General features: G+C 36.7%; 1 protein-coding gene across 1 annotated transcript in view; it reads left to right on the top strand.

The window, feature by feature from the left end:
• CBLB (Cbl proto-oncogene B) overlaps window positions 1-25,408 on the top strand; it is a 214,526-nt gene that overhangs the window by 91,160 nt on the left and 97,958 nt on the right. Inside the window, exon 4 of the mRNA XM_004606734.2 lies at window positions 10,118-10,264. Within this exon, the coding sequence (XP_004606791.1) occupies window positions 10,118-10,264 (147 nt within the window). The remainder of the gene's footprint in view (window positions 1-10,117; window positions 10,265-25,408) is intronic.

The following is a 25,408-nucleotide window of genomic DNA, read 5'->3' on the forward strand; positions in this document are numbered from 1 at the left end:
ATCCATATTTTATTTTTACTAACTACTGAAGCAGCTTTTGTCAAATTCCCTTCTGTCAAGGCTTGTAAATTTGTTGTCTTTTAATGTAGTATTTATGAAAGCTTTTAAAATTCTGCTTCTGGGGGTTAAAGAGATAGTACAGTGAGTAGGACAGTTCTTCAGGGCTGACTCTTGTTCGATCCCTAGAGCCCTGTATAAGCCCACCAGAAGTGATCTCTAAGCACAGAGCCAAGAGTAATCCCTGAGCACTACCAGGTGGTGCCTCCAAACAAAAATAAAACAAATAAAATACTGCTTCTGTCTCTGTTCATAGTCATTGCTGTGAAGTCTAGGGATCCTTTCATATGTAAAGGTCACCAAGTATTTTTATGGATCTTGAAATAATCATTTATTGTCTATCAAAAGAGACTGTGTTAGGAGTATAAGTGTAAGAAAGGTTCTTTACAACAACGACTTTTGCTTATAGAGGTGAAATGCAATATTGAATAGAAAATCACCATGATATACTTCTCAGAGAAATCTTTGTGCTATAGTAGGTAATGTGAAATGCTAAGGTGGTGTGGGTTGTGTTCAACAGCCTGACAGACACATCTGGGATATTTATAATCATATTTTTCCTTTGCTGTAAAGTTAAAATAGTTGTCATTGAATTTTATTTGATATTCTTTATTTGAATATCTTAGGGTGTTTTATTATTGTCCTTTTTGTCAACAAATGGCTGTCAGAGTCTGATGGGATTTCAAAATCCAAATGAATGACTGCATTCAACTTTGAGGTTATCTAATCGCTAATTCCCTGTGGCTTTTATTGTACTTAGCCAATTACGGATCCACATTCTCATCATCGCCCTGCCCTAGATGTTTAAACTCATATCTCTTTCACTTATTATCTCTCACAGTTTATCTCCACTTCATTGTTCTGCACATTTAGAGATCTCAAAGCCCCAAAAGTAGGGTTGTTTCACCTTTATTTTTGAATCATCAGAGCCTAGCCTAAGACTTTAATAGACAGTTATGATTTATTGAGGAGTTACAACAATCACCATGACAATTGAGTATAAAATTATCATTTTATCCTATTGATAAATATGGTCATCAGTTTAATGAACAGTAGTATTACTTGGAGAAAGAAAGACAGACAACTATGATAAATGTGTATACTTATCAGAAAGTGCAGGTAGACTTTTGTTAAAATGAGGTTCATGTACATGCCTTATTTACCTTTACAGCAAGTCAGTGAGAAAGATATTTTTATTACAAGTTTGAAGAAAAGAGGAACAGATTGAGAGAAAGAGAGAGAGAGAGAGAGAGAGAGAGAGAGAGAGAGAGAGAGAGAGAGAGAGAGAGAGAGAGAGAGAGTTTCAGTAACTTGCTCAAGATTGGCAGCTAACTAAGAATAGTGACACAGTATTTTCAACTTCAGGGCCACAATCTTTAATACAGGATAGCCATTTTTTGTTGTTAAGTTTTTTGGGTCTCGCCCACCTTGCTTATACTTTACTCCTAACTCTGTGCTCAAAGATCACGCCTGGTGGTGCTCAGGATATGGTGGACCATATGCAGTGCCAGAGATTGAACCCGGGTCTGCAAGGTTCAAGACAAGCTCCCAGTATTATCTCACTTGCCTTAGGATAGCTGTGTTTTTTAATACTTCCTAGAACTTGTCAAAGGGTTTTATATTTGCATACGATTACATTTGATATGTTTAATGTTTGAGTTATTTTTAAGGCATTTGTAAATTGTCCATTAAAAATATTTTAGGAGGTCACAGATAAAACAGTGTATCGGGCACTTCCCTTGCCTTTAGCTGAACCAAGTTCAGTCTTTGGAACCACATATGGTTCCCTGAGGACACTTAGTAGTGGCTCCTGAGCAAAGAGCTGGGAGCACATCCAGAGTCCCACTGTTTGTACTGTTTGTAACCCCCAAAGTAAAATAATTTTGTTTTTGGAAAGCACATATAAAACTTTGAGAGCAGTATTTTTTTTTTTCTTTTTGGGTCACACCTGTCGATGCACAGGGGTTACTCCTGGCTCTGCACTCAGGAATCACCCCTGGCGGTGCTCAGGGGACCATATGGGATGCTGGGAATCGAATCTGGATTCGCCGCATGCAAGGCAAATGCCCACCCAATGTGCTATAGCTCCAGCCCCAAGCTGTATTCTTAATTAGCCCTGTCACTATCACTGTCATCCTTGTGTTCATCGATTTGCTCAAGAGGCCAGTAATATCTTCATTGTGAGACTTGTTACTGTTTTTGGCATATCCCTGTAGCACTGTCCTCCCATTATTCATTGATTTGCTGGAGTGGGCGCCAGTAACGTTTCCATTGTGAGAGTTGTTACTGTTTTTGGCATATCGAATATGCCAGGGGTAGCTTGCCAGGCTCTGCCATGGGGGTGAGATACTCTCAGTAGCTTTCGGGGTTCTCCAAGAGAGGCGGAGGAATCGAACCACCAACGGCTGTGTGAAAGGCAAACGCCCTACCCGCTATGCTATCACTCCAGACCTATTGCTTTTTTTTTTTTATTTTATTAAAGTTGAGAGAGAGTATGGGGAATATTGTCAGCCCTATTGCTCTTAATAGACCACTGTAGGCAACACACGTGTTTGTGGGGGTGGGTGAAACCGGATGGTGTGAGCAGTGTGGGGGCGTATTCTGAAATGAACTGGAGGGGTGGGGGAGTTGTTGGTAGCCTCTGTGTAGTAGAGGGACGCTTTCAGTTTGTTTACTTAAAGAGATAGATTTCCTGAGGGACACTGAATTCACTTCTGAACAGTAGGTAGTAGGTTAAATAAGTTTGAGAAGCTTTGCTATAAACAGATCAAAGATTGCGCAGGCTGCTTCTTCCTACTCACAGACTCAGGAATGGTCCCCATAGCCACTTTATGGGTAGGTGATATCCTGTAACAAAGAAAAGAGGCTTTATGTGGTGCAGTTGTAAACTGATATAATCTGCTAAATTCCTTTTTTAGTTAGCAGCTTGGTATCTAACAAATAACAAGGGACAGCTTGAAGAATTGTCTCACTGCTTGGATTCAATACATAGTTTCTGTACACTAAGACATGAAGTAACAGAGTCTTCATTGGTATTTGGACTGCGAATATCTGCTTAGTATTCCCTTGGAAGGAGGGACAGTGTTGAGGGTTTGGGCAGGGTGAATGAGTAAGATCCAGTTTTAGGGCTCCTTTGGTATTCTTAAACAGGAGAAATGAAACACAAGGCTTCAGTGAGCCTGATGTCCTCACTGTCTTAGGAATCAAAGAAGTCTCAAGGTCAAAAACAGTGCAGAGTAAACTTAAATCCATCATGGGGGCTTCCACATCAGAAATACAGTGAGCAGAAACTGGTATTTAACTGGATGTCTTCCTTTTAAGTGTTTATATTCTTTTATGTGCTACCTTTTTATGTCAAATTGTTTCACCTTGTAAAGATTATGACAGACATGTTCTAGCTTTTAAATGTGAGAATTGAATTATTAATAGTTTGTGAATAAAAAATGTGATCTCCCATTTTCTTCTACCCGGAAGCAGCACATTCTCACAAAACTTGGGCTGTATTTATATCAAGTATCATTAAAACTTTTCACTAATTCAGCATTTCAAGCCTTTTATTTCTTCCTTGTTTTAAGACACAGCTGTTTCTTTAATGGAGAAAATGCAAGAATTACTTGCAATCTAATTAGATTACATTCTTTTTGCCTTTCACATTTAGTGAAGGCTGCTAATCAAATCTTGGTATCCTTAATTCATTCATCATATTTTATTCATCAAGTCAAGATGTCAGTAGCTGTTGGGATTGTCCCTACCATTGTATATTGAATGAACTCATTCATGTTATATATTACAATCCCATGATTTATGATAAGTATGTTAAAGGTAGGCTTGTATACGTATGCATCACTTATAATTCCCTTCAGTTTCCTTATTATGTGATCTGTTTCCTCCTTAAGGAAAGTCTTGTTCATAAAGAGTGAAGTTACCTTATGCTGGCTTTAGCTCACTTTAGTTCTTCTAGACTCACCTCTGAGCAGTAATGATGTATCTTGTCTTTTGAAGAAAGCTATTCAGACCATTTAAAAATACATGTTTGATATTGAGTAAAAGTACATTGCTTCTTTGGTAATCTTCTTAACATTGATCATTTTTCATACATAAGAAACATGTAGTTAAGCTATCTTATTCCCACCTCTCCTCTCTTTATTCTTCTTTATCTCCTTCCTTCCCTCATTATTTGGGCTCCTATAAAATATCCTAAAAGTTACATTTTAAAGCTTTTGATTACCAATTTTTTAATTCTGTAATTATCTTTAGAAGAAAATACCACAAAAACAATTTTTCTTGGATTGTATTTTATGGCTAATGGGAGATACATATAGTAATAGTATCAGTAAAAAGTATCTCATAGTTGAAAGAGTTGTGAAACTACTTATAAAATTTAACTTATAAGATTAAGTATTTCTTTAGCTGTTTTGGGATGGGGGAGTTTTAATGGGAAATAGATATTCCTTTTTTTTTTGCTAGGGATTTTTTTTTTTTTTTGGTGGAGGGCACACCCAGTGATGCTCAAGGCTTATTCCCATTTCTTCACTCAGAAATTATTTCCTGCAGTTTGGGGAGGACCATATGGAACATCGATGATTGAACCTAGGTAGGCTGTGTGCAAGGCAAGTGCACTATGCACGGTTCTATTGCTTTTGTCCTCCAAATACATATTCATAAAAAACATCAAAACCTTTATTAAGTAATTGCCATTTCCAGTCATCTGAAGAGGCAATTAAGTGGACTTAGTAAAAATTGGGTAATTATGGAATTTTTTCAGAGTGGAAAAAAAGGATCTCATTACAAAGAAAGCATATATTCTTGTTTACTTTCTTTGCCCTAGTTTCATATAACTGTTTTCTTGGATATCTTTAAAAAATCTGGACTGATTTTAAAATGGATATTTAACAGAGCTGAGCATTTTTGAAATTTAAAATATATTTCAAAATAAGGCAAAACATTAAACTATAAGAAAGTCATTTTCTGTGATAAGTAATACTGAGTAGAATTGATATCTACTTTGTTTCAAAAAATGACTGTAATGAAAGTAAGTTACTTTCTTATTTTATTTTGAAATTATTTGGGGGAGCCATACTGGTGATACCAGGGCTTAATCCTGACTTTGTGTTCACAGGGGTTACTTTGGCAGTTTTCAGGGGACCATGTAAAGTGTAGAGGGTGTCACCAGGGGAGTTATATGCAAAGCCAGCTCCCTGTGTCCTGTACTGTCTCTCCAACTTTATAAATCAATCTCTTAAATGATAAATTTCCAAAGCTGTCATTTACATTATGTGTGGTATGTATAATTAAAAAATTGGATATAAATGTCATAGATATATAACTATTTTGATGGATGAAAATAAGTTACCTTAAAACTTGAATTTACTCCTTTTTGATTAGTGGAATTTGAGCTTCTTTAAAGATTATATGTCTTTCTTAATTTCAGTTTATGTAAAAAGCCAAGTACCAATGTAGGATCCACATTCAGGAACAAAAAATTGCCTATAAAAATATTTTATAACTAAAGCGTGATTATTTAGGTGCTAGTGGTTGCTAGAATTTCCAAGGTATAAGTTTTTAAAGATAAAATGTTACAATTTTTGTTAAAGTTTAGGGTCTTCTTAGCCAGGGGATCATATATCCAAGATGGATAGTCTTGGCATTATGCTTTAGATTTTAGATCTAACAAATAGTAAACATTTGGATATGATTAAAGAACAAAGAAACAAGGGGATGGAGAGAACCAATTCAGAAAATAAGGAACAGTTGGTTTACCCTAATTATAGCCATCTTGATTTTTCTTCTCCTGTATGTATCAATTGGAAGGTTAGTGGAAAATTAACTCTTTAGCCTAATTATAGAAATAAATTTGTTGCAGATTTTCTAAAGCAACTTTATGCTTTTCCTTACACTCAAATTTCAAAAGTCAGTTACAGTTTGCATTGGCCACAATTCTTTCCTTTGATACATAGTTCAGCAGTTCACTTTCATTTCCTAAGCCTGAGTTTCTTATATCTGCCATCATCTAAATGAGTATGTGTTGACATAAATGAGAAGATGAAAGATTCAACTAATTAAAGAAATCTTACATTTGAATTAGGCTGACTTGTGTGCAAGTATGTCTGGATCTAAGAAAATGATGGAGCGTTTTGTGTAACTATAATGATTTTGCAATTTTCGTATTGTTGCTAGTTAGACACAGAAATGAGACCAAATTATGAGCCCTCTGGTGTTTTTGTTTTTTATATAAAACTCATAGTAAGGATTTCTAAAATGTGGCCTTTATAAAGTTTCATAGCAGGTGCTTATTATATAATCATTCATATGTGAAGTATTTTTGCCAGAACCTCAACCTCATGGTCAAAGTCCTTTTGGACGTTGTTTGTTTTTTATTTCCATGTTTTAAAACATTATAGGGACAATGATTTACGGCACGTTAGTGATAAGAGTTTCACACATACAGTGTTCCAGTTCCAATACCACACCCTTCACCCAAGTGTTCCCTCTGCTTAGCCTGCGCTATCCCTCCACGCACCCTACCCTTCCATTTTCCATTATGGCAAATTCAGTGCTATAGACTTGTTCTTAGGCTCTGTTGGCTTTGGCCATTTGATATTTCCTTATTTTTTCTCTTTTGCCACATATCAGAGAGGACATTCGGTATCTGTCCCTCTCCTTCTCTCTTACTCCTTTCAACATTATACTCTCCACATCCATCCATGTAGCAGGAAATTGCATGTTTGCGTCTTTTTTTGTAGCTGAGTTGCATACCATTCTGTCTAAATAGCAGTACAGTTTCTTCATTCAGTCATCTGTTCTTGTAGAATTTAGTTCTTTTTAGATTTGGGTTATTGTGAATAGTACTGCAATAAACAAAAGACTGCAGATGCCTTTTGTGAATAATTTTTGTGGCTCTGGGGTAGATGACAAAAAAGTGGAATTACTGGATCATATGGAAGATTAAATCTTAATTTTTTGTGCCCATATTGTTTTCCAAGGAGATTGAACTAGTAGATGTTCCCACCAGCAGTGGGTGAGGATTTCTTTTCTTCCACATTCATGCTAATGCTGGTATTTTTGTTATTTTTCTTAATTTTTGATGTATGCCAGTTGCATTGGTGTAAAATAATATTTTATTGTTTTTATTTGCATTTCTTTGTTCACAAGGGATGCAAAGAGTTTTTTCATATAATTTTTTTTGGTGGTGTTGTTTTTGAGTCACACCTAGATGTACTCAATACTAATAATATTCGAATTTGAATTTTTTTTAATTTTTTTATTTTTTTGCTTTTTTGGATCACACCCAGCAATGCTCAGGGGTTACTCCTGGCTTTGCACTCAGGAATTACTCCTGGCGGTGCTTGGGGGACCATATGGGATGCCGGGGATCGAACCCGTGTCGGCCGCGTGCAAGGCAAACGCCCTACTCGCTGTGCTATCGCTCCGGCCCCTAATATTCGAATTTGAAAAGAAGCCTGTCACTAATTGCAATGACACAATACTAGGAAAACCCAGATAGCTCTTTCAAGAAACCTCTAGAAACAATATTATACAGTAGGCTGTGTAATCAACATGCAGAAATTTATAGCATTTCTGTATGCAAACAAAATAAGATGGGAAGTTAAAAAAAATCCCATTTACAACTGCATCTCAAAAACAAAATAAAAGCCAAGTATCTCGCAATCGGCATAAGTGAAGATATAGAAAACTTATACGAAGGAAACTATGTAAGTTATTACTAAAAGAAAGAAAAGTGACCCTGTTCCCTTACCCCTGAAAAAAAAAAAAGAAAAAAAGAAGGAAAAGAATGGGGTTGGAGCAGTAGTACAGGGGGTAAGGCATTTGTGTTGCACTGCTGACTTCTGGAGCATGGTTTTCTTCACCTCCATCTATGGAGCAGCAAATTGCATGACTTCATCTTTTCTCAAGACTGAGTACTATGCCACTGTGTACATGTCCTATAGTTTCTTTCTACAGTCTTCTGTTCTTGGGTACTGGGTTGTTTTCAGATTTTGACTTGTGAATAGTGCTACAGTAAACATAGGAGAGCAAATGCTTTTTCTGCATTAAGTTTTTGGGTCTTGGTCTATATTTCAAGAAGTGGGATTGTGGATCATCTGAAACATCAATTCCTAGTTTTTTGAGGAGTGTCCACATTGTTTCCAAAGGGGTCCAAAGGTGACATTCCCACCAGCAGTGAATGTGGGAGGCCTTTTTTCCTGCATCCTCACCGTCACTCATTGTTTTTGTTCTTTCTCATTTTTAAATTACGTAATGGTAGGCCATACTGAGTAGGAAGAATTGTGATGATACTATTGTTTTAAAATATCAAATGTGTTTTAAATATAAGTACTTTCAGAACTTAATATGGACATTAGAATAGGTAAGACACCTGCATCAATCATTTTCCTTCATTGTTCGATTGTTTCCTTGCAGTACCAACTTTCTTTCTTTGTTGGGAACAGTAGGTTCCTGCTGGTTCTTAAAGGACTGAGGCTTTCTTATAGTGATACTAGGTCCAGTTGTGCATGCCTTTGGGTTTGTATTTGTGAATGGTAGTTCTATTCTTATGCCTGCTGATGCTACTCAGACCTTGGTCCATGGGGTCTACCAGGACCACATCCAGTAGCAGCTGTGAAGTCATGTAGTTCATGCAGTGCTGTGGCTCGAACTTAGGACCTTGAGCATGAATGATTCTGTTCCACCTTTTGAAACTATGTACCTAGTGCTAGCATTTTCTTTTCTTTGTTTTGGATGGAGGGGTTGGGCTGTACCCAGAGATATATGGATGACTCCTGACCCTTTGCTCACTTACAGTAAGACAAAATACTAACGGGGGATAGAATTTATGTTGAATGCATGCAAGGCAAGCACCTTCTTTCCTCTATTTTCCTGCAGCCCCTAAGTGTTTTCTTTCTTTAAATAGAAATTTTATCATGCATTTTAATCTTTTCACTTAGTTTTTGATGAAAAATTTCTAATAATAGGAGCTTTCAATGGGAGTGGTACATAGATTTTCTTATGGAATTAGTGATAACTTATTGGAACATGTTACCAGAGCTAATTTTTAGATAAGGCTTGCAAGTATATCTGACCAAAACTTGGTTCTGTGCTCCAGATGTCTGTCATTTCCCTTCTAGTCTCTCTCATTCTATAGAATACTATTTCCTTCTGTCAACTTCTGTTATTTTTTGCTGTGGTAAACCTAGATTTATAGCAATAGTTCTACTCCATACTTTTATGTATACTTTTCTACTGTATAGAATCTTTTCTCCCTTCCTATCCACCATTATCTCTACTTTAGACCTTTCATCATCTGTCAAATAACAATGTAATCTTCCTAGATTCTCCTTTTTTCTTTGTTGTGGGGCTGCTGATTGAACCCAGGGCCTCATATGTATAAAGCATATGCTCTACCAATGAACCACATACCATATCTGTAAAAAAAAAAAAAAATCCCTTCTTCCTCTGAGCATAAGAAATAATCACATTTGTATTTTGTGTTAAGCATAAATGTTTGAATATTTTTTAGGTGTCCATTCTCATTAATCTCAAGTGATTATATTGTTTAAATGATGATATGAGTATAAAAGTGAAAAATTGTCACTGTCACTGTCATCCCGTTGCTCATCGATTTCTTCGAGTGGGAACCAGTAACGTCTCTCATTGTGAGACTTATTGTTACTGTTTTTGGCATATTGGATATGGCACACATACCTTGCCAGGCTCTGCCGTGCGGGCGCGATACTCTCAGTAGCTTGCCAGGCTCTCCGAGAGGGGCAGAGGATTTGAACACGGGTCGACTGCATGAAAGGTGAATGCCCTACCACTGTGCTATCGCTCCAGCCCTAAAAGTGAAAAATTAAAGACTATAAATGAATATGAATATTATGAAAATATGAATATGAAAATATGAAAATGAATATGAATATTATGGACACTAATTTTAAGTATTATTAGTGAGATTTGTGATCAGTCATCAAGTTTAAGTAGATATAGTGTAAATGATTGTATTGTTCATATTATATATTCCCAGTATATTTACATGCATATGTATATCTGTTTTTTTCTATAGGCGAAATCTCACAAAACTGTCCCTTATCTTCAGTCATATGCTAGCAGAAATAAAAGCAATCTTTCCCAATGGTCAATTCCAGGGAGATAACTTTCGGATCACTAAAGCAGATGCTGCTGAATTCTGGAGAAAGTTTTTTGGGGACAAGTAAGTAAAAGTCTATTTATTGTTTGTGTTCATTGTTGAATGATCCAGTCTTCCTTTAAATGCAGGTGGTATCAATTTTATTTTGAGAATGGATTTTATTATTTTTATAACTGCTTGTTATTAGTTTTTCTATTTTGCTACCAAAAATGTATCTCAATAACGGAATAGTTTGACTATTAAAAATTAGCTATTATTTATACAACACAATTTACTTGAGCTTTTGATTGAGTTAGTTTGCTTTTAGAAGCAAAGTATATAATATATTAGAAGGAAGCTTATAACTTTTTGTAAGTTAGTATTAATGTAAGCTAAATAAAAGGCAGAAAGAGGAGAATGATTAAAAAATCTTGAGTAAACTTTTCTGTCAATTCAAAGGAAAATAGTTCCTCAGGATTGCAAGAATCAGGGATTGCTTTCTAGAAGAGATATTGTATAAGCTTAGTTTAAAATCAGAAATTGACATCGGAAAAAGTCTTGGCACTTCTGTTTCGACTCTCTGGTCTTGCAGGGAAAGTATGTGTGAGTAAATAAGGTATGAAAATGTTTTGATCACAGAGTGAATAGTATTAGCAAGTTGATAACAAAGATATTTCCGATTAGTTACTTCCTAATAAAAAAATGTCATCATCATCCCATTGATCATCGAATTTCTCGAGCAGTCTCAGTAACATCTCCGTTTGTCCTAGCCCTGAGAATTTAGAAGCCTTTCTTTACTCGTCCTTCCCAACGATGCTGCATTGGTGGCTCTGTCAGGGGTCAGGGGAATGAGACCCAGCATTGTTACTGGTTTTGGCATATGAATATGCCATGGGGAATTTGCAAGGCTCTCCCATGTGGGCAGGGAACTCTTGGTAGCTTGCCAGATTCTCCCAGAGGGAGAACTAGGCTATAAGATGTCACATGGCTGCAAAGCATCTGGGAGGGAGCCTGGTTTTATAAAAGTCTCTGGATGTTGGCCGTTGACAGGATTACATGGCGCCAGGGGCAGTCCGTCTCAGTCCCGGATCCCACACACCTGGGTTCCTCTGCCGGTACCTTCATGCATGAGGCTCGTCCAAACGTGTTGAGCATGGCTGTGGCTAGGCTCCAGAGGTCTTCGGCTGAGGGAGCTCTGCTTGGGGGGGAGGGGGGAGAGGGGAAGCTGGAGCCCACCCCCTCCGAGGGGCCCCGAGGAAGACAGCCAGGCACGCAGGCAAGAGACTCTCTGCCCTAATGACTCTCCTTCCTTATGAGACAAAAATTCAGGTGAGTTTGGCAAGCCAGTGTAACTTAAAACTTGCAAAACTTCCGTTTGGAATCTCAATAAACTGTCCAGAATGTGAACTGTGTTATCAGGAGGCAAATGTATACTTAAGTCACCTTTCCCTTTTGATGAGGGAGCACCTCAGCATGTCCTTAGATGCAGGCAGATCCGTGGCTGATGGGCCAGTGGGACTTTCCTTGCATGCAGCTGACCAGGTTTGATTCCTGGCATTCCATTTGCCCTCTAGGAGTTATTCTTGAGCTCAGAGCCTGAAGTAACCACTGAACACTGCTGGGTGTTGTCACTCCCCCATCTGCAACGTGCCAAAGTCCTGGCTGAGGGTTAAGGACATAAAGCATAATAGGTTGCACCTATGTTATTTTTATTGTGAAGTTATGTCTGTATTTACACATTAACAGATGAAATAAGATATACAAATATTTCATCATATTGGTATTGTTAATCCTTAACATGTTGAATTAAATATAATATTGAACTCCTGTGTTTTTTTTGTTTGTTTTTGTTTTGTTTTGTTTTTTGCTTTTTGGGTCACACCTGGTGATACAGGGATTACTCCTGGCTCTGCATTCAGGAATCACTCCTGGCGGTGTTCTGGGGGACCATATGGGATGCTGGGAATCAAATCTGAGTCAGCCACGTACAAGGCAAATGCCTACCCACTGTACTATGGCTCCAGCCCCCAAACTCTCTTGGTCTTGGTCTTTACAAATGTGATATTTATTTTTTAGCTACCACCAACAAAGAATATAAAGCAATACATATTTTACTAGTCATCATTTTTCACAGCTTTTTTTTTTTGGTAGGGGGGTCTCCCAGACTGCTCAGAGAGCCAGAGCACCTGATGATCTGTGTCAGGTGCTGTATCACACTCCTGGTGATGCTTCACCAACTGAACCTGGTTTCAGTGCTTGGGACTGAGGCTGTAACACGGTCAAGACCTGCATGCCTGAGACTACAGCAACTGTGGGTCCCCCAGGGTTATGCCGGACAGTACTCAGGGCATTGTAGTGTTGAGGTTTATGCCATGTTTTCAGTACAGGCAAAACTTACTCCCCTGGTCCCTGACTAATGCATTGTCTGTTAACGCTATCACTTCACTTCCTCTTTCTTTCCGCTCCCCACTTCTTTGTTGTTATTAAGCTGATCAGTGCTTGCACATGTAGTTGTCTTACTTGCTGGCGGTTGCACATTGGAATGCCAATCTTACATAGCTGCAGTGCTCATAGAGTCATACACTTTAGTTTTGGTGTTTAAAACACACTTCTGGAAATGTGGAGATTGTGCACTTTGTTTTAATACTGAGGATTGCAGACAGCAGTGAGCTGGGATTGCACTTGGCTTGTGAGGTAGTGTTGGATATTTCATTAGCAACCACATACCTACAAGACATGCATCCTGATACCCAGTTATCTCTAGGCCCCCCTGATTCATACTTCTTTAACTTTGAAAATATTGAAGGCTTGGGCTGGAGAGATAGTACAGGAGGTAAGAAACTTTCCTTGCATGCAGCCGATTCCAATTCATCCCTTGAGCACTAGCAAGAATGACAACTGAGCTCACTGGTTATGGCCCAATCACCCCTCCCCCAAAAAAGAACCTAAAAAAGAAAAGAAAAGAAAATATTGAAGCCTTTTCCACACTTTAAAATAAGGTGCAACTACGTTTTTAAAATATTGAAGCTTTTTTCCCCCACATATTTGAATTTATTTTTAGTCACTTCATAGGGAAATGCCATGATTGCCTTTAACGTGGGCAGTTTGAAGTTGCAATTTATAACATTTGTATATTCATTTATAAATAAATAATTAAGTTTAACAAAAAATTTCATTTTCATTTGAATTAGAAAATGCAGTCAGGAGTATGCTACTGAAATATTTGTGGATGTCAGAAAGCACAGCGTATTGACAAGTTCTAAGAGTAATAACTAAGAGGATTTCTTGAAGCTACAGCTCATATATTAGCACCGCAAATCTAATGCAAACAGTTGGTACCCCCTCACAGTAAACACATTTTTACAATTTACAGAAGAATATAGGGCAAATTGTGGTATTTCTTTTGGGAAACCAACATTCTGGTGAGTTATAAGTTGATTGCTCATCAAAGGTCAGTAAAAATGGAGAGATTGTTCTCTTCAAAACGAATTGTTCACTTGTTTTGAAGAGATGTGTTTATTTTATTGGTTTCTAATGCCACAGAGAATTATGCATTTCAGACATATTTATTTGCATTTATTTCTAACTGTAGACATCAAAGGGCTGAAACTTTTGTTTAACTGTTACATGAATGAAATCACTACTAAATTTGATTGGGGGATTCTTGAAATAGTATTGAAATACCCTTCCTACCTCCCAATTCTTATTACTTTGACTTGAGAAAGATGCTTAATTTTCCTTAACATGCTTGTTTTGGGGAGGAGAGCCAAATTTAATGTTTCTTCCACAACTCAGACATATTTTTATAATCATCAAAACTAGGATTGTTTTATTAGATCATGGAAGTAACCATATTTATATTTTCAGATTTTCACTTTGTAGTTCCATGATATTTCATTGAATAAAGAAACAAGTGATACAGCCTTTAAAAAAGTTGAATTCTTTTTTCTTCGTAGTGCTCTAATAATACCAGTTCCTATTTTCATTGAATAGTTTTCCTATGGAAACATTTATGCCATTCATCTCCCTGCATGTTGAGGCCATGTGAGAATGCTTTCCTTTAAATGAACCATTGTCTCTAAACATGAAAGTCGTATAGCTTCCAAAAATAGAACAGTTGGGAGGTCATTTTGAAAAGATCCAATCACATCTTGATTTTTATAAAGCAGCTTTAATTTAAGGATTGTTAAGGAGTGTGGCTACGTTTTTATTTCCTAAAAGGAACTGTAGACAAGAATGAAATACTAAGATGAAATTAAAATTGAGATATTGCTGTTTTTCAAAGGAGCTTAGAGAACTTTTAAAGGCAGTTTTAGGACTCAGACTCATAAATGAAGCCAGAAATCTCTGTGTGTGACATACCTAGCACCTTCTTTCTGTGCCTGTCAGCCTGTTTGAAGTGATGTCTCTGCTCCTTCTCTGCTCCCTTTCGTGTCTCCGTGTCTAAGAGGCGCTGCTTGTCAGTAGCTCTAAGGGTGTCAGTAACATTAAAAGCATCATAGTCAACTATTTGAAAGTTCTACATCTGTTAGATTTTCTTGCCAATTAGTTGTTTCAATCATTGTGTTGTTTTATTTTTTTTTTCCCCTTTTCTGTCTTAGTCTGGTCATTCTTTGATGGTAGATGTGAGAATGGAGAAACAACTTATTGCACACATGTGTTTTTAGTGAATCCCCCAAATTTGACTAATACCAAACTGAATTTACTCTCCATATGAGTAGTTCATGATCCATAGATATTAGTCATATGGCTCAAAAATGTGTCCTTGCCTAGTTAAGAAAGAAAATTTCAAGAGCCATTGATGTTATTGGTCTGTGGATAGCCCTTTCTTGAATCGAGTCAGTTAGCTGTTCCTTTGCTACTCAAGCTGAACACTTCTTGAAATAAGGAGGTTTAGATATGCTTTTCGGAGTAACCTATAAAAGATTCAAAGTTCTAATTCTTTTTTTGTGTGGGTGTTGGGCCACACCAGTAGTGCTTAGCAGGGATCACTCCTGTCTGTTCACCACATATGGTGTCAGGGATGGAGCCAGGATCAGCCACATGCAAGGGCAAATGCCTTACTCCTCTGCTTTCTCTCCAGCCCCTCAGAGTTGAAAGTTACTTAGTGAATGGCAAGGGTGGGTGGGGGGGGACAGAGAGAGAGAGTCAGACTCAAATGAAAGCATGAGTATTTCCAAGGGGGGGGTGGGGGCAGGAAGAGGAAAAAAACCCACTATAATTCTAGTTCTAGTCTTGAAGGTAAAGTTTTCCCTGGATTTCTGTAATAGCTTTCCAGTTGGACTACCTGCTTTTAGGAAAAAAACCTGTGAGAGCTCTTAAAATCAGAACTATCATTCTAGTTTTCTTTCTTTTTTTTCTCTTTCTCTTTTTTTGGGGGGTTGGGGGCTGAGGTAATTCTATAAATACTTACTGATTCTAAGTGAAAGTTTAAAATCTCCTAACATGTTTTAGAAATTGTTTTTTCTTTTTGACCCCGTTAGCTTTATGTCCTCATCCACAGCTCTTAGACTCAAAGAAACCAGCTACTCAGCATTCTGCTTCTACCCTAAAGTGCTGCTGCCTTTTATCCCCACTTACTGCATTATCTTTGTTTGCCTCTGTTGCACCCGCTGCTGGGAAAACCGGTCTCCCGTGTCCTAAGTAGTGTTGCCACTTGGAAGTTTTCCTTAACTTCCCTAATTTAAAGTGGAATTCCCCACTCTGTGCTTCCAGGTCCCTGTGTTCACAGCCATCACACCACTAATGGATTGCAATGAACTGCTTATGCGTTTGCATTTGCAATAGACTAGAAAGATCCCTTGAAAGCAGGGAGCATGCCTTACTGAATCTTGTCTCTTAGGGCCTGGCACATTTCCTGGAAAATGTAGGTACCAGTAAATGATAACTGAGTGAGCAGTTGAATGGTGCCTATTTCTTTCTTCAAAATGTTCAGTTACTCTAATATATGAACAGTGGCTTTTTTCCTCTCTCCTCTAGACCAAACTCAATGGTTTACAGGGGCCACAGGTTTATATTTTAAGGATCTCCCAGGACTGCGGGGGCCCAGGCAGTCCTGGGGATTAAATCCTGCACTTCCATCGTTGCTCAGCCTACTGAGCTCTTTCTCTGACCCCAGATGGACCTTCTTTAAATCATTGGTTTCTTCAGTTTTGCTCCTTTAGTTGTTTCCTTGTGTCTTACATTCTTTTCTACCATTCCAGAATTTTGATACCCTTTTCCAGTCTAACCCAGAAGGCTCCGTTTTGTGTTTTTCTCACTTAACATCTTCAAGGTTAATTACTCCATGCTTTTTGTTTCAGATATGTTTAACTTTGTGAATATGTGTTTAATATGTCAATGTTTCATACTTGCTAAAGAAGCACTGTATTCACTTTTTCTTCATAACACATTTATTTGTCATTAAATATCAAAATGTGTTCCATGCTTTCACATACACTAACTTCCTTTTCTTAATAATCTTTACTACACTTGATCTTAGCCAAAAGGCCGAGAAGCGATAATAATCTTTAAACATTATCTTTTAATTAGTCAGTTAGGTATACTATCTATATAGCAGAAACTGAATAATCGTTGAATGAGTTTAATGTGTTTTTCTAGCATTTAAAGTTTTCTCTTCCTTTATTTATGACACATTCTCAGTCCAATTGGTTTATTTGCCTATTTTCTGATATGTCATCAATTTTAAATCTTTTTCGATAATTGTTCTTTTCACTTGAAGGTTTTTGTAATTCCTAACATCAAAGTTTTTGCTAATCCCTCCAAGCTTATCTGCTTTCCTTATTATTACTAGATATTAGTTCTTAAACCACTTTACATTCTTGCTTACCACCTCTAGCTATTATTTTTATTATTTTATTAAAATTCAATGAGTTTGAATTAAAATTACATTTTTTAGTTTTCTGACTTCTCATTACACTATCAGCTCCATGAAATCAGACTTAATTATTCATCTTTGTAGTAGGTTAGGAGCACAAAGGCTTTGACTTATGTTTTTATAAACTGTTCATTGAATTAAAGTAAGTTGAGAAATAGGGTGATGCTTGTGAACATATGCATGTAGGAGACACAGCCCAAATTTGCCTGCTTGATAGGGATGCGACTTGCTTAGACTTGCAGCTGAATTGCCTAGAGATATAACTGACATTTCCTCGCTTTGTGACTTTGGGCAGCATCTGTTTAATTTCTTCATGCATCAATTTCTTCATTTATAAAATGTAGTTGGCGATAATATTTACCATTCTCTAAGGGTTGTTGTGATCAAGAAGAAAGTTTGATTCTAACTAACTGTGTTTGTCCTGTGGTAAGCAGTAATTGTGGATTAATTTGCCATCTTAAATCATTCATCTTGCTGAAAGCTAAATGAGTGTATTTATTTTTAATTCTGTAGTTAGGAAAATTTTCAGCTATATAGTGGAGATCCCAGAGTCTGTAGAAATCTAAAAGCAAGAACCAAAATATGTGGGGGAAAGTTTAAATTTGTGCAAACCTATATTAAAGACACTATTCTGCTCACCATGGAAAAGAATGATCTGTTTTTAGGGCAGTTCATTGCCTTTACCTTTGATTTCCTGGGGAAATGATAGGGACCTTCTTTGTTTTTTTGCATTTACCTTTCACTTTTAATAAGGGACAAGGCACAACATTTTTTTACCTTTCTTGTGAGCGACATACATGTTTTTCTAGTATAATAAGTAGATCGGTTTTCCTTTTAGTCAAAGAAAAGGAAACTCGAACATTCGATAAAAAGAGGGCCTTGACATTAGAAATTAAGAATTTCAAAGGGAATTGAAAAAATTGGAGAGAAAAAAAAGAACTAAAACAGAGCTAAAGACATTCCTGCTAAGGGCTGGAATGATAACACAGCGGGTAAGTTGCTTGCTTTGCACACGGTTGACCTGGGTTCGATACCTGTCACCACATATGATACCCTGAACCCTGCCATGAGTGATTCCTGAGCACAGAACCAGGACTAATTTTGGGTATGGCCAAAAGGAAAACTAAGATACTTCTGCTTATTTTTATTAGCAGATAACCTCTAGTGATGTCTGCTTAAAAAAAAAATCAAAGTATCTTTACGTTAATAGGGAAAATAAAAATATGTCTTTGTGGTTCAACTCATAGTAAAAAGACAGTACACGGAAGAAATAACTGAAATTTAATTTTCCACCTTTAAGAACTATGTATTCAATTTGGGGAAGACAGCACATACAAAGATGATCACGGTATCACTCTATCACTGTCATCCCATTGTTCATCGATTTATTTGAGTGGGCACCAGTAATGTCTCTATTGGTCCCAGCTCTGAGATTTTAGCAGCCTTTCCTTACTCGTCTTTCCCAACAATTAGAGGCTCTTTTCAGGGTCAGGGAATTTAAAATAAATATTTTAAATCCATTTTGGCCCATTAGTAAAGTTCAAAGGTATGTCATAATGCCATGTAAATTATTTGCTCTAAAGTGGAGGGAGGAGCACTCAGGCCTCTTGGAAGAGCTGGTGTTTTGTATGGGCTTCATTTACATTAATTACAAGCCCAGGAGTCAATTCAGTGGGAAATGCTATTAGTGGAATTGAATTGCTATGGAATCCAATCCAAAGAAAGATACATGAATAACATTCATTTTCCTTTTCTTGTTGACTTTTTTCTTCTCCTTAGTCTCATCTCTTTTAGTAAGTGACATTTATTTCAGTAAAATCACCATGGTTTCACTTCTGTTTCTCATCCTTGAAATCTGCTGCCACTAGAACCAGACTGCTATTTTGAAAAATGAGTAAAATGTATCTAAGTTCACATAATTTCTAACCCAGGATAATGGTTTTATTAATTTATAGTGATTAATGATACATGATGAGGATGCATGTGTCACTGTAAATAAATTATATGTGGAGTTATGTCTTATTCAAAACACTTATTGTTAGAAATTAAATCTATAAATAGCAAGTGGTAGTTTATGATCCTCTAGAATAAGTTCTCTGACTCAGGTCCAGAGTTCTTGAAATGATTGTTCTCTTTTTTTCATTGTGCATGTCTTTCCCTGTGAACTTCCTTATGCAAAGTTGGACATTGGAAGTTTATTGGCAAGAACTGGAAAGGCAATGAGGATGCACTGGCTGGATTTTTAAAAAGTCATGTTTGCATTTTAAGTAGTGTACTTTTGCTGAAGTTTGGCTAATGATTTTTGAGTAGTGCTTTCCAAAACCATTTGAGTATGTGAGGGCGATCTGGCTGTGACATCTGTCACCCCATTGATCGCCAGGGTTGATTCGACTGATCTGGCCTGCTAGGCACGTGTCTACTCCCTCCCTCACTGCTCCATGTGCATCGTGCATCCTTCCTGAAGCAGCATGCTCGGTTGAGGAGGGCGGCCTTCCCCCAATAGAGATAGACTGGTCTTTGGTCAAGGAGATAATGTAGCTCTGCTCCCCTGCTAGAATCTCCAAACAAGCTCCCCAAACCATTTGATGTATTGATTATTACTGAATAAGTTTTGTCTGTCTATATATATATGTATATGTATGCATGTATATTTATAGATGTTTATGTGTATAATCCATATCTACTACTCATGCAAAATTTGTGTTCTCATATATAACATGACTAGGAAATACAGTATAAATTCAAGCACTATAGCACTGTCCTGTAGCACTGTTCTCCTGCTGTTCATCGATTTGCTCGAGGGCCATAAGTAACATCTCCATTGTGAGACTTGTTACTGTTTTTTGGCATATTGAATACGCCACGGGTAGCTTGCCAGGTTCTGCTGTGCAGGCGGGATACTCTTGATAGCTTGCCGGGCTCTCCTAGAGCGATGGAGGAATTGAACCCAGGTCGGCTGCGTGCAAGGCAAATGCCTGCAAATAAAATGTTTGGGAGGGAGGTTTAGGACCACACCCAGCTATACTGTGGAGCTACTCCTGGCTCTGTTTTTGGGGGACCATATGTGGGGCTGGGTATAAATTGAGATCAATTCATGTGAGGCAAACATTTTAAATCCTGTACTATCTGTTCAGCCCCAACAAGTAGTTTAAAAGCCTCTGTACAGATAAAGAAACAATTAATAAAGAAAAAAAATCCTATCAAGGAAAAAAATAAACCCACACAATAGATCTGAGAAAAGGTGAATGTTTAATACATTTATATATAAATACCTTCCAAAATGCAATTAGAAAACAACTTCATGAAAAAATGCAGAGAATAGCCTAATAGACATTTCAAATGACCCCCCAGGACATTAAAAATGCTCAGTATTACTTATTATTAGGGAAACAGAAGTCAAACACTGGTATATTACCACACAATTCAGAATGGACTGTAATATAAAAGCCATTAGCAACATGTACCTTTTTGTATTTTTGTTAGGAATCTAAGTTGGTCCAGCCCCTGTGGAAAGTAATATGAACATTTCATAAATGTTTAAAAAATATATCTACCATATGATTTAGCAGTTCTACTTCTAGATGTCCTATGAGCTAAAAAAAACTAATTTCAATGATTGCACATCTGCATTCACTTCAGCACAATCTGTAGTAGTCAAAACACAGATGCAAGCCAAGTTTCTAATGACAGATAAGTGGCTAAAGAAGGTTCAGTACATATACACAGTGAAATAGTGCTCAGCTATAAGAAATAATGAACTTTTGCTTTCCTATGGATGGAACTGAAGGGGAACTTACTAAGGGACTTCACTTATTTGTAAGATAAAGAGAAACAAAGCAAAGAGACTGAAGCAAACACTTCGACTCTGACCACAGAAGTGAAGCCACTAGCAGGTGACAAAAAGGGGACAGGGTTTCCGTGGACTGTGGTGGAATGTTATTGTTTCTTTGGCGGTATCTTTGTCCTGTGGTAGCATATATTTTGAAAAGGTATGACATAGTATTCCTTAAACATGCGATCTCAACCAGTGCTACGTCAATTAAACAAACCAAAAATATACAGGACGAAGATGAACCAAACAAAGCTACAGAAATATCTATCTAGATAAAGGCTTAAAATATTACATTAGGTATAGTAAAAGTACACTAATAATTTGTTTTCTTTAAAAAAGTTCTTCCAGTTTTCTTTGTACCCAGTGTATCTTATAAAAAGTCAAAGTTCTGATTTTCTGGTATGCACTAAATAGGTATGTTGAGACTTTGGGATGTATTAATATGTGCATGGGATTTGGCTGGGCACTGAATTGGTTTACTAATATAGCCTATTACCTTCAATCTGGCCCCAATACCAGATTGAAGGTAAATCACAGACAGCCACAGTAGGAGGTAGAGTTCAAAAATGCCTTAATGTTTCTGAGCTTCAACATACTAAAATTTAGACCTTATCCCCTGAAGTTTAACCTTTATCCAAATTTTGGCTGCTTTTGTTACTTTCTCATCTTGAAGTTATTTGATTTCCTTGTTTTGGTTTTGGTGTTGATGTTTTTTATCTACTAAAACAAGAAAATTAACAACATTCATGTCATTTTTTTTCTACGCCATTACATTTCCTGAAAATTTTAAATACTAATAATTCCAGAAACTTTCAGAAACATTTTTTTCTCAGATGTCATTAAAAAACTGTCCTGTGTAAGACTACTTGTTTTTTAAAAACATTATATTCTTCTGTTTCTTCTTGCAAGCTTAGCAGTTTTGATTTATTTAAACCTACTTTTAACACATTGCTTCATACTTTGATGTCACATTGAGCAGGCTTATCACCAAATATATGTAATAGTTATTTAAATGTGTTTGGTAAATAGAAAAAAGAACTGTAATGTAAAGAGATTAGTTTACTCACTGATAATTAAAATTAATTTCTTCTTATGGAAAGTAGGATTTATTTAATGGACACATAAGATGGTGAAATACGCAAATTATAGCACCAGCATCAATATGATTAGCCATTTTTATTCTTCCTCAGAATTTCTTATATTTTTAAATTTTCATATATGCATATATATATGTATATATATATGTATAAAGCCTGAAAGTTTGGAAATTGTTGTAATATAATGATTTATGACATCAATCGAAATGTTAGGTTTATTTCAAAATAATTTAAAATAAAAGTGCTTGTTACTCAAAAATGAATTACATAAGCAAATATCCATAGGAGTGATATAAAGTTTTTGCTAATATGGTCTTTGATTAATGTTATGGTTTTTAATTTCCTGAATGTGTTTTCCCTTCTCAGATAGATATTTTGTCTTGGTACGTAAGAGAAATAGTTCCTTCTTTTAGAGTAAAGAGAATGTTTGCCTTTTATCATGTAAGACAGCATTTAAGAGATATAAGACAGAGCATGTAAGACAGATATAACATTTTTGTACAGGTCAAAAGATTGGTGTGTTTATTGCCAATCATAAATTTACCAGGGATCCCAAAAGATGGGTTTCTGTGGTTTGAAAGTGCTTGTCTGGCATGTAAGAGGAAATGAGTTCAAATCCCGGTGCCTCTGTATGTGCTTTTGCCTTTACTCAGGTAATCAGGGTAGTTCTCACTGTTTGAGTTTGCCATCAAGAAGAAACCCAGAAAGATGGCTGAGTGTCACAAGGACACACAGTCAAACTTCAGTGCTGCCTATAAGAAGAGAAAGGGCCTAGAAGATGGCTGCATGGTGTAGAAAGCAGCCAAGACAAATACAAGGTCCTGAGCATAATCTACAAAGCATACATGTGCCACAGCAATCAGGATCACACCATAGTCCAGGGTCAGTGATTAGGAAGGAGGGGAGGAAGTCTGTGCTCCCTTAGCGCTAAAATCCTCTAGTTACAAAACTCATTGTGTACAGATGTCCCTTCTTTGCATCATGGTATAGGAATAAGGTCAGAGAGCAGGCTCTTTCAAGAACACATTGAGACTGACTGTGGTTCTTGACTGACTGTTGTTCTTCCTGTGTGTTACAGATTCCTTTAGCTCTGACCCAGAAACCCTGTGTGGTTGGATAGCATTCGTGAAACCTTGGTAGGCTAACTTATTGTGATAGTCTAACTTGTCAGTCTGTGAGTAGTTTGGGATCTCAGACTCTATAGTTCTTTAGAAAATTGTTCTCCTACAAGAGAAATCGTTTGTGTCTTAAAAGCAAAAATAAGTCTTAAACTAAAGATGCTTCGACTTATTTTTCATTAACACATTACCTATGATTTGTATTTCTCTATTTTCCTATTTTTTTGATGATCGGTACTAAATAGCTCTTCCTTCTGTAGCTTTGCCTTGCTTTATTATTCTCTAATCATTAGTAGTTTTCCTTGTACAGTTCTTCCTGTGAGAATTAGAAATGTTGAAAGTATCATTTCTCTTGTATCTAGTTAATTTTAGGATGTAGCAGATGTTACCCAATTGCCTGTTACCTAAATAATCTGTCGAGAGAGCTAATGAAGAATTTTGCTTTACTGTTGACTTTTTAGTAAGACAGTTTGGAATCTTAATGTTTAAAGGAAGATCATATTAAAGCTTTACCTAAGCTCCCTTATGACTGGGTTTTCTAATTTTATGATATACAATTTCCTAATTTTGTTTAATTTGACCACAGCATATTAAAGATACCTTGTGATGATCTGTAAATTATTGTCTGTCATATGTATTGTAAACCTAACAAATATTAGTAACTTTTCAGAGACATTTGTACATCTGGAAAAAAAAAACTCAAATGTTCATTGTTTTAGGCCAGAATATTTTTGTTGCTTTATCTACAGTGGCTAATAAATATAGGAACTAAAAATGGAAATTTGACATGTTTTATGAGTTGCTGCAGCTCATCTTCCTATTCTTTTCTAACAATAAAGCTTATTTTCAGAGACAAATGGAATTATATACCAAATAATCACAGATAAAATAAACTTACATATAGTATATCATATTGAAAAATTTTGTTGTGAGATTCAAATGAAGTTTCAAATATATCATGAATAAAGTTGAAAAATGAGGACTACCTTAAATACCGGTCTGCTTTTATTTTTTTTTATTTTTATTTTTTTGCTTTTTGGGTCACACCTGGCGATGCACAGGGGTTACTCCTGGCTCTGCACTCAGGAAATACCCATGGCGGTGCTCAGGGGACCATATGGGATTCTGGGAATCAAACCTGGGTCGACCGTGTGCAAGGCAAACGCCCTACTCGCTGTGCTATTGCTCTAGCCCCTACTTTTATTTTTTATTGATCTTATATTTAAGGTATTTGATTCTAGATTTAAGTGTCAGGATGTAAAAGAGATGACACTGCTATAGAGAAGTAATTTTCGTATACATAATATCTAAAATATTCTGAACTTTTGTGATAAATGAAAATGTCTAAGTACCCAAGTGTCTGCTGATTATATACTTATGAGGAAAAATCTTTATATCTTTTTAAGAATCACCTCTGTAACAATAGAGCCAACCATTTCATTCCTGATGAATTGTAATGGTACCATTTAGTCAGATTAGTTTTATATGTTGTTTCTGTGATTGTTGAAAAAGTTTTCCTTTCCCCTTTAGTGTTTGAAGTACTAAAACAATAATAACCCAAAGGAATAACTATGTAAAATCGCAACACTTAGGGATCATTCATAATAAAAAATCAATACATATAAAATGTCAGGGCCAGAGAGAGTACAGGGTTTGAGGTGCTTGCCTTTCAGGTCATCCTGGTTAGATTCCTAAGTGGTCCCTGAACAGAGAGCTGGGAATATCCCTATAAAGAACTGGCCACTTTACATTATTGATTATGCCAATTCATTATGTTAGAAATAAAGTAAAAAAATAAAAAGAGGGTAACTAAGAATAAGGAGATAGATAGCCAGAGCCCTGGAGTTTGACTGCTGACAGCATGTGGTCCCTTGAGTACTGCTGAATGTAGCCCTGGTCGCCTCTAGCATGACTATCCCCAAGGAAAATCATATTGAACCACAAGCTGTCTAAACAAATTGGCCAACTGTTTCTGGGAGTGACCCTTGGAGCCCCCTGAACATTGCCTGCGAGGCCACTCTACAAAAAAAGATCATAATCCTACATTCCCGGTATCATTCCTTAAAATTTGTATTGCTCTCTCAGGATGTTCTATACTATTATTAGCAGTGTCATAAATAAATACAATTAAAAATATTTGATTCCTATTTTAAAATGTGCCTTGAAAAGTAAGACAATCACTTTTCTCAATGACTCGAGTCCTGTTATTACTACTTTACTTTTTATTTTAACTGCCCAGGCAGTTTCCATGGTGCCTGTGGGTCACGCCTATTTATTCCTAGCCAGCAATTCTCAGCCAGCAAC

The sequence above is a fragment of the Sorex araneus genome, chromosome 2, assembly GCF_027595985.1.
Source record: "Sorex araneus isolate mSorAra2 chromosome 2, mSorAra2.pri, whole genome shotgun sequence".
Lineage (NCBI taxonomy): Eukaryota > Metazoa > Chordata > Mammalia > Eulipotyphla > Soricidae > Sorex > Sorex araneus.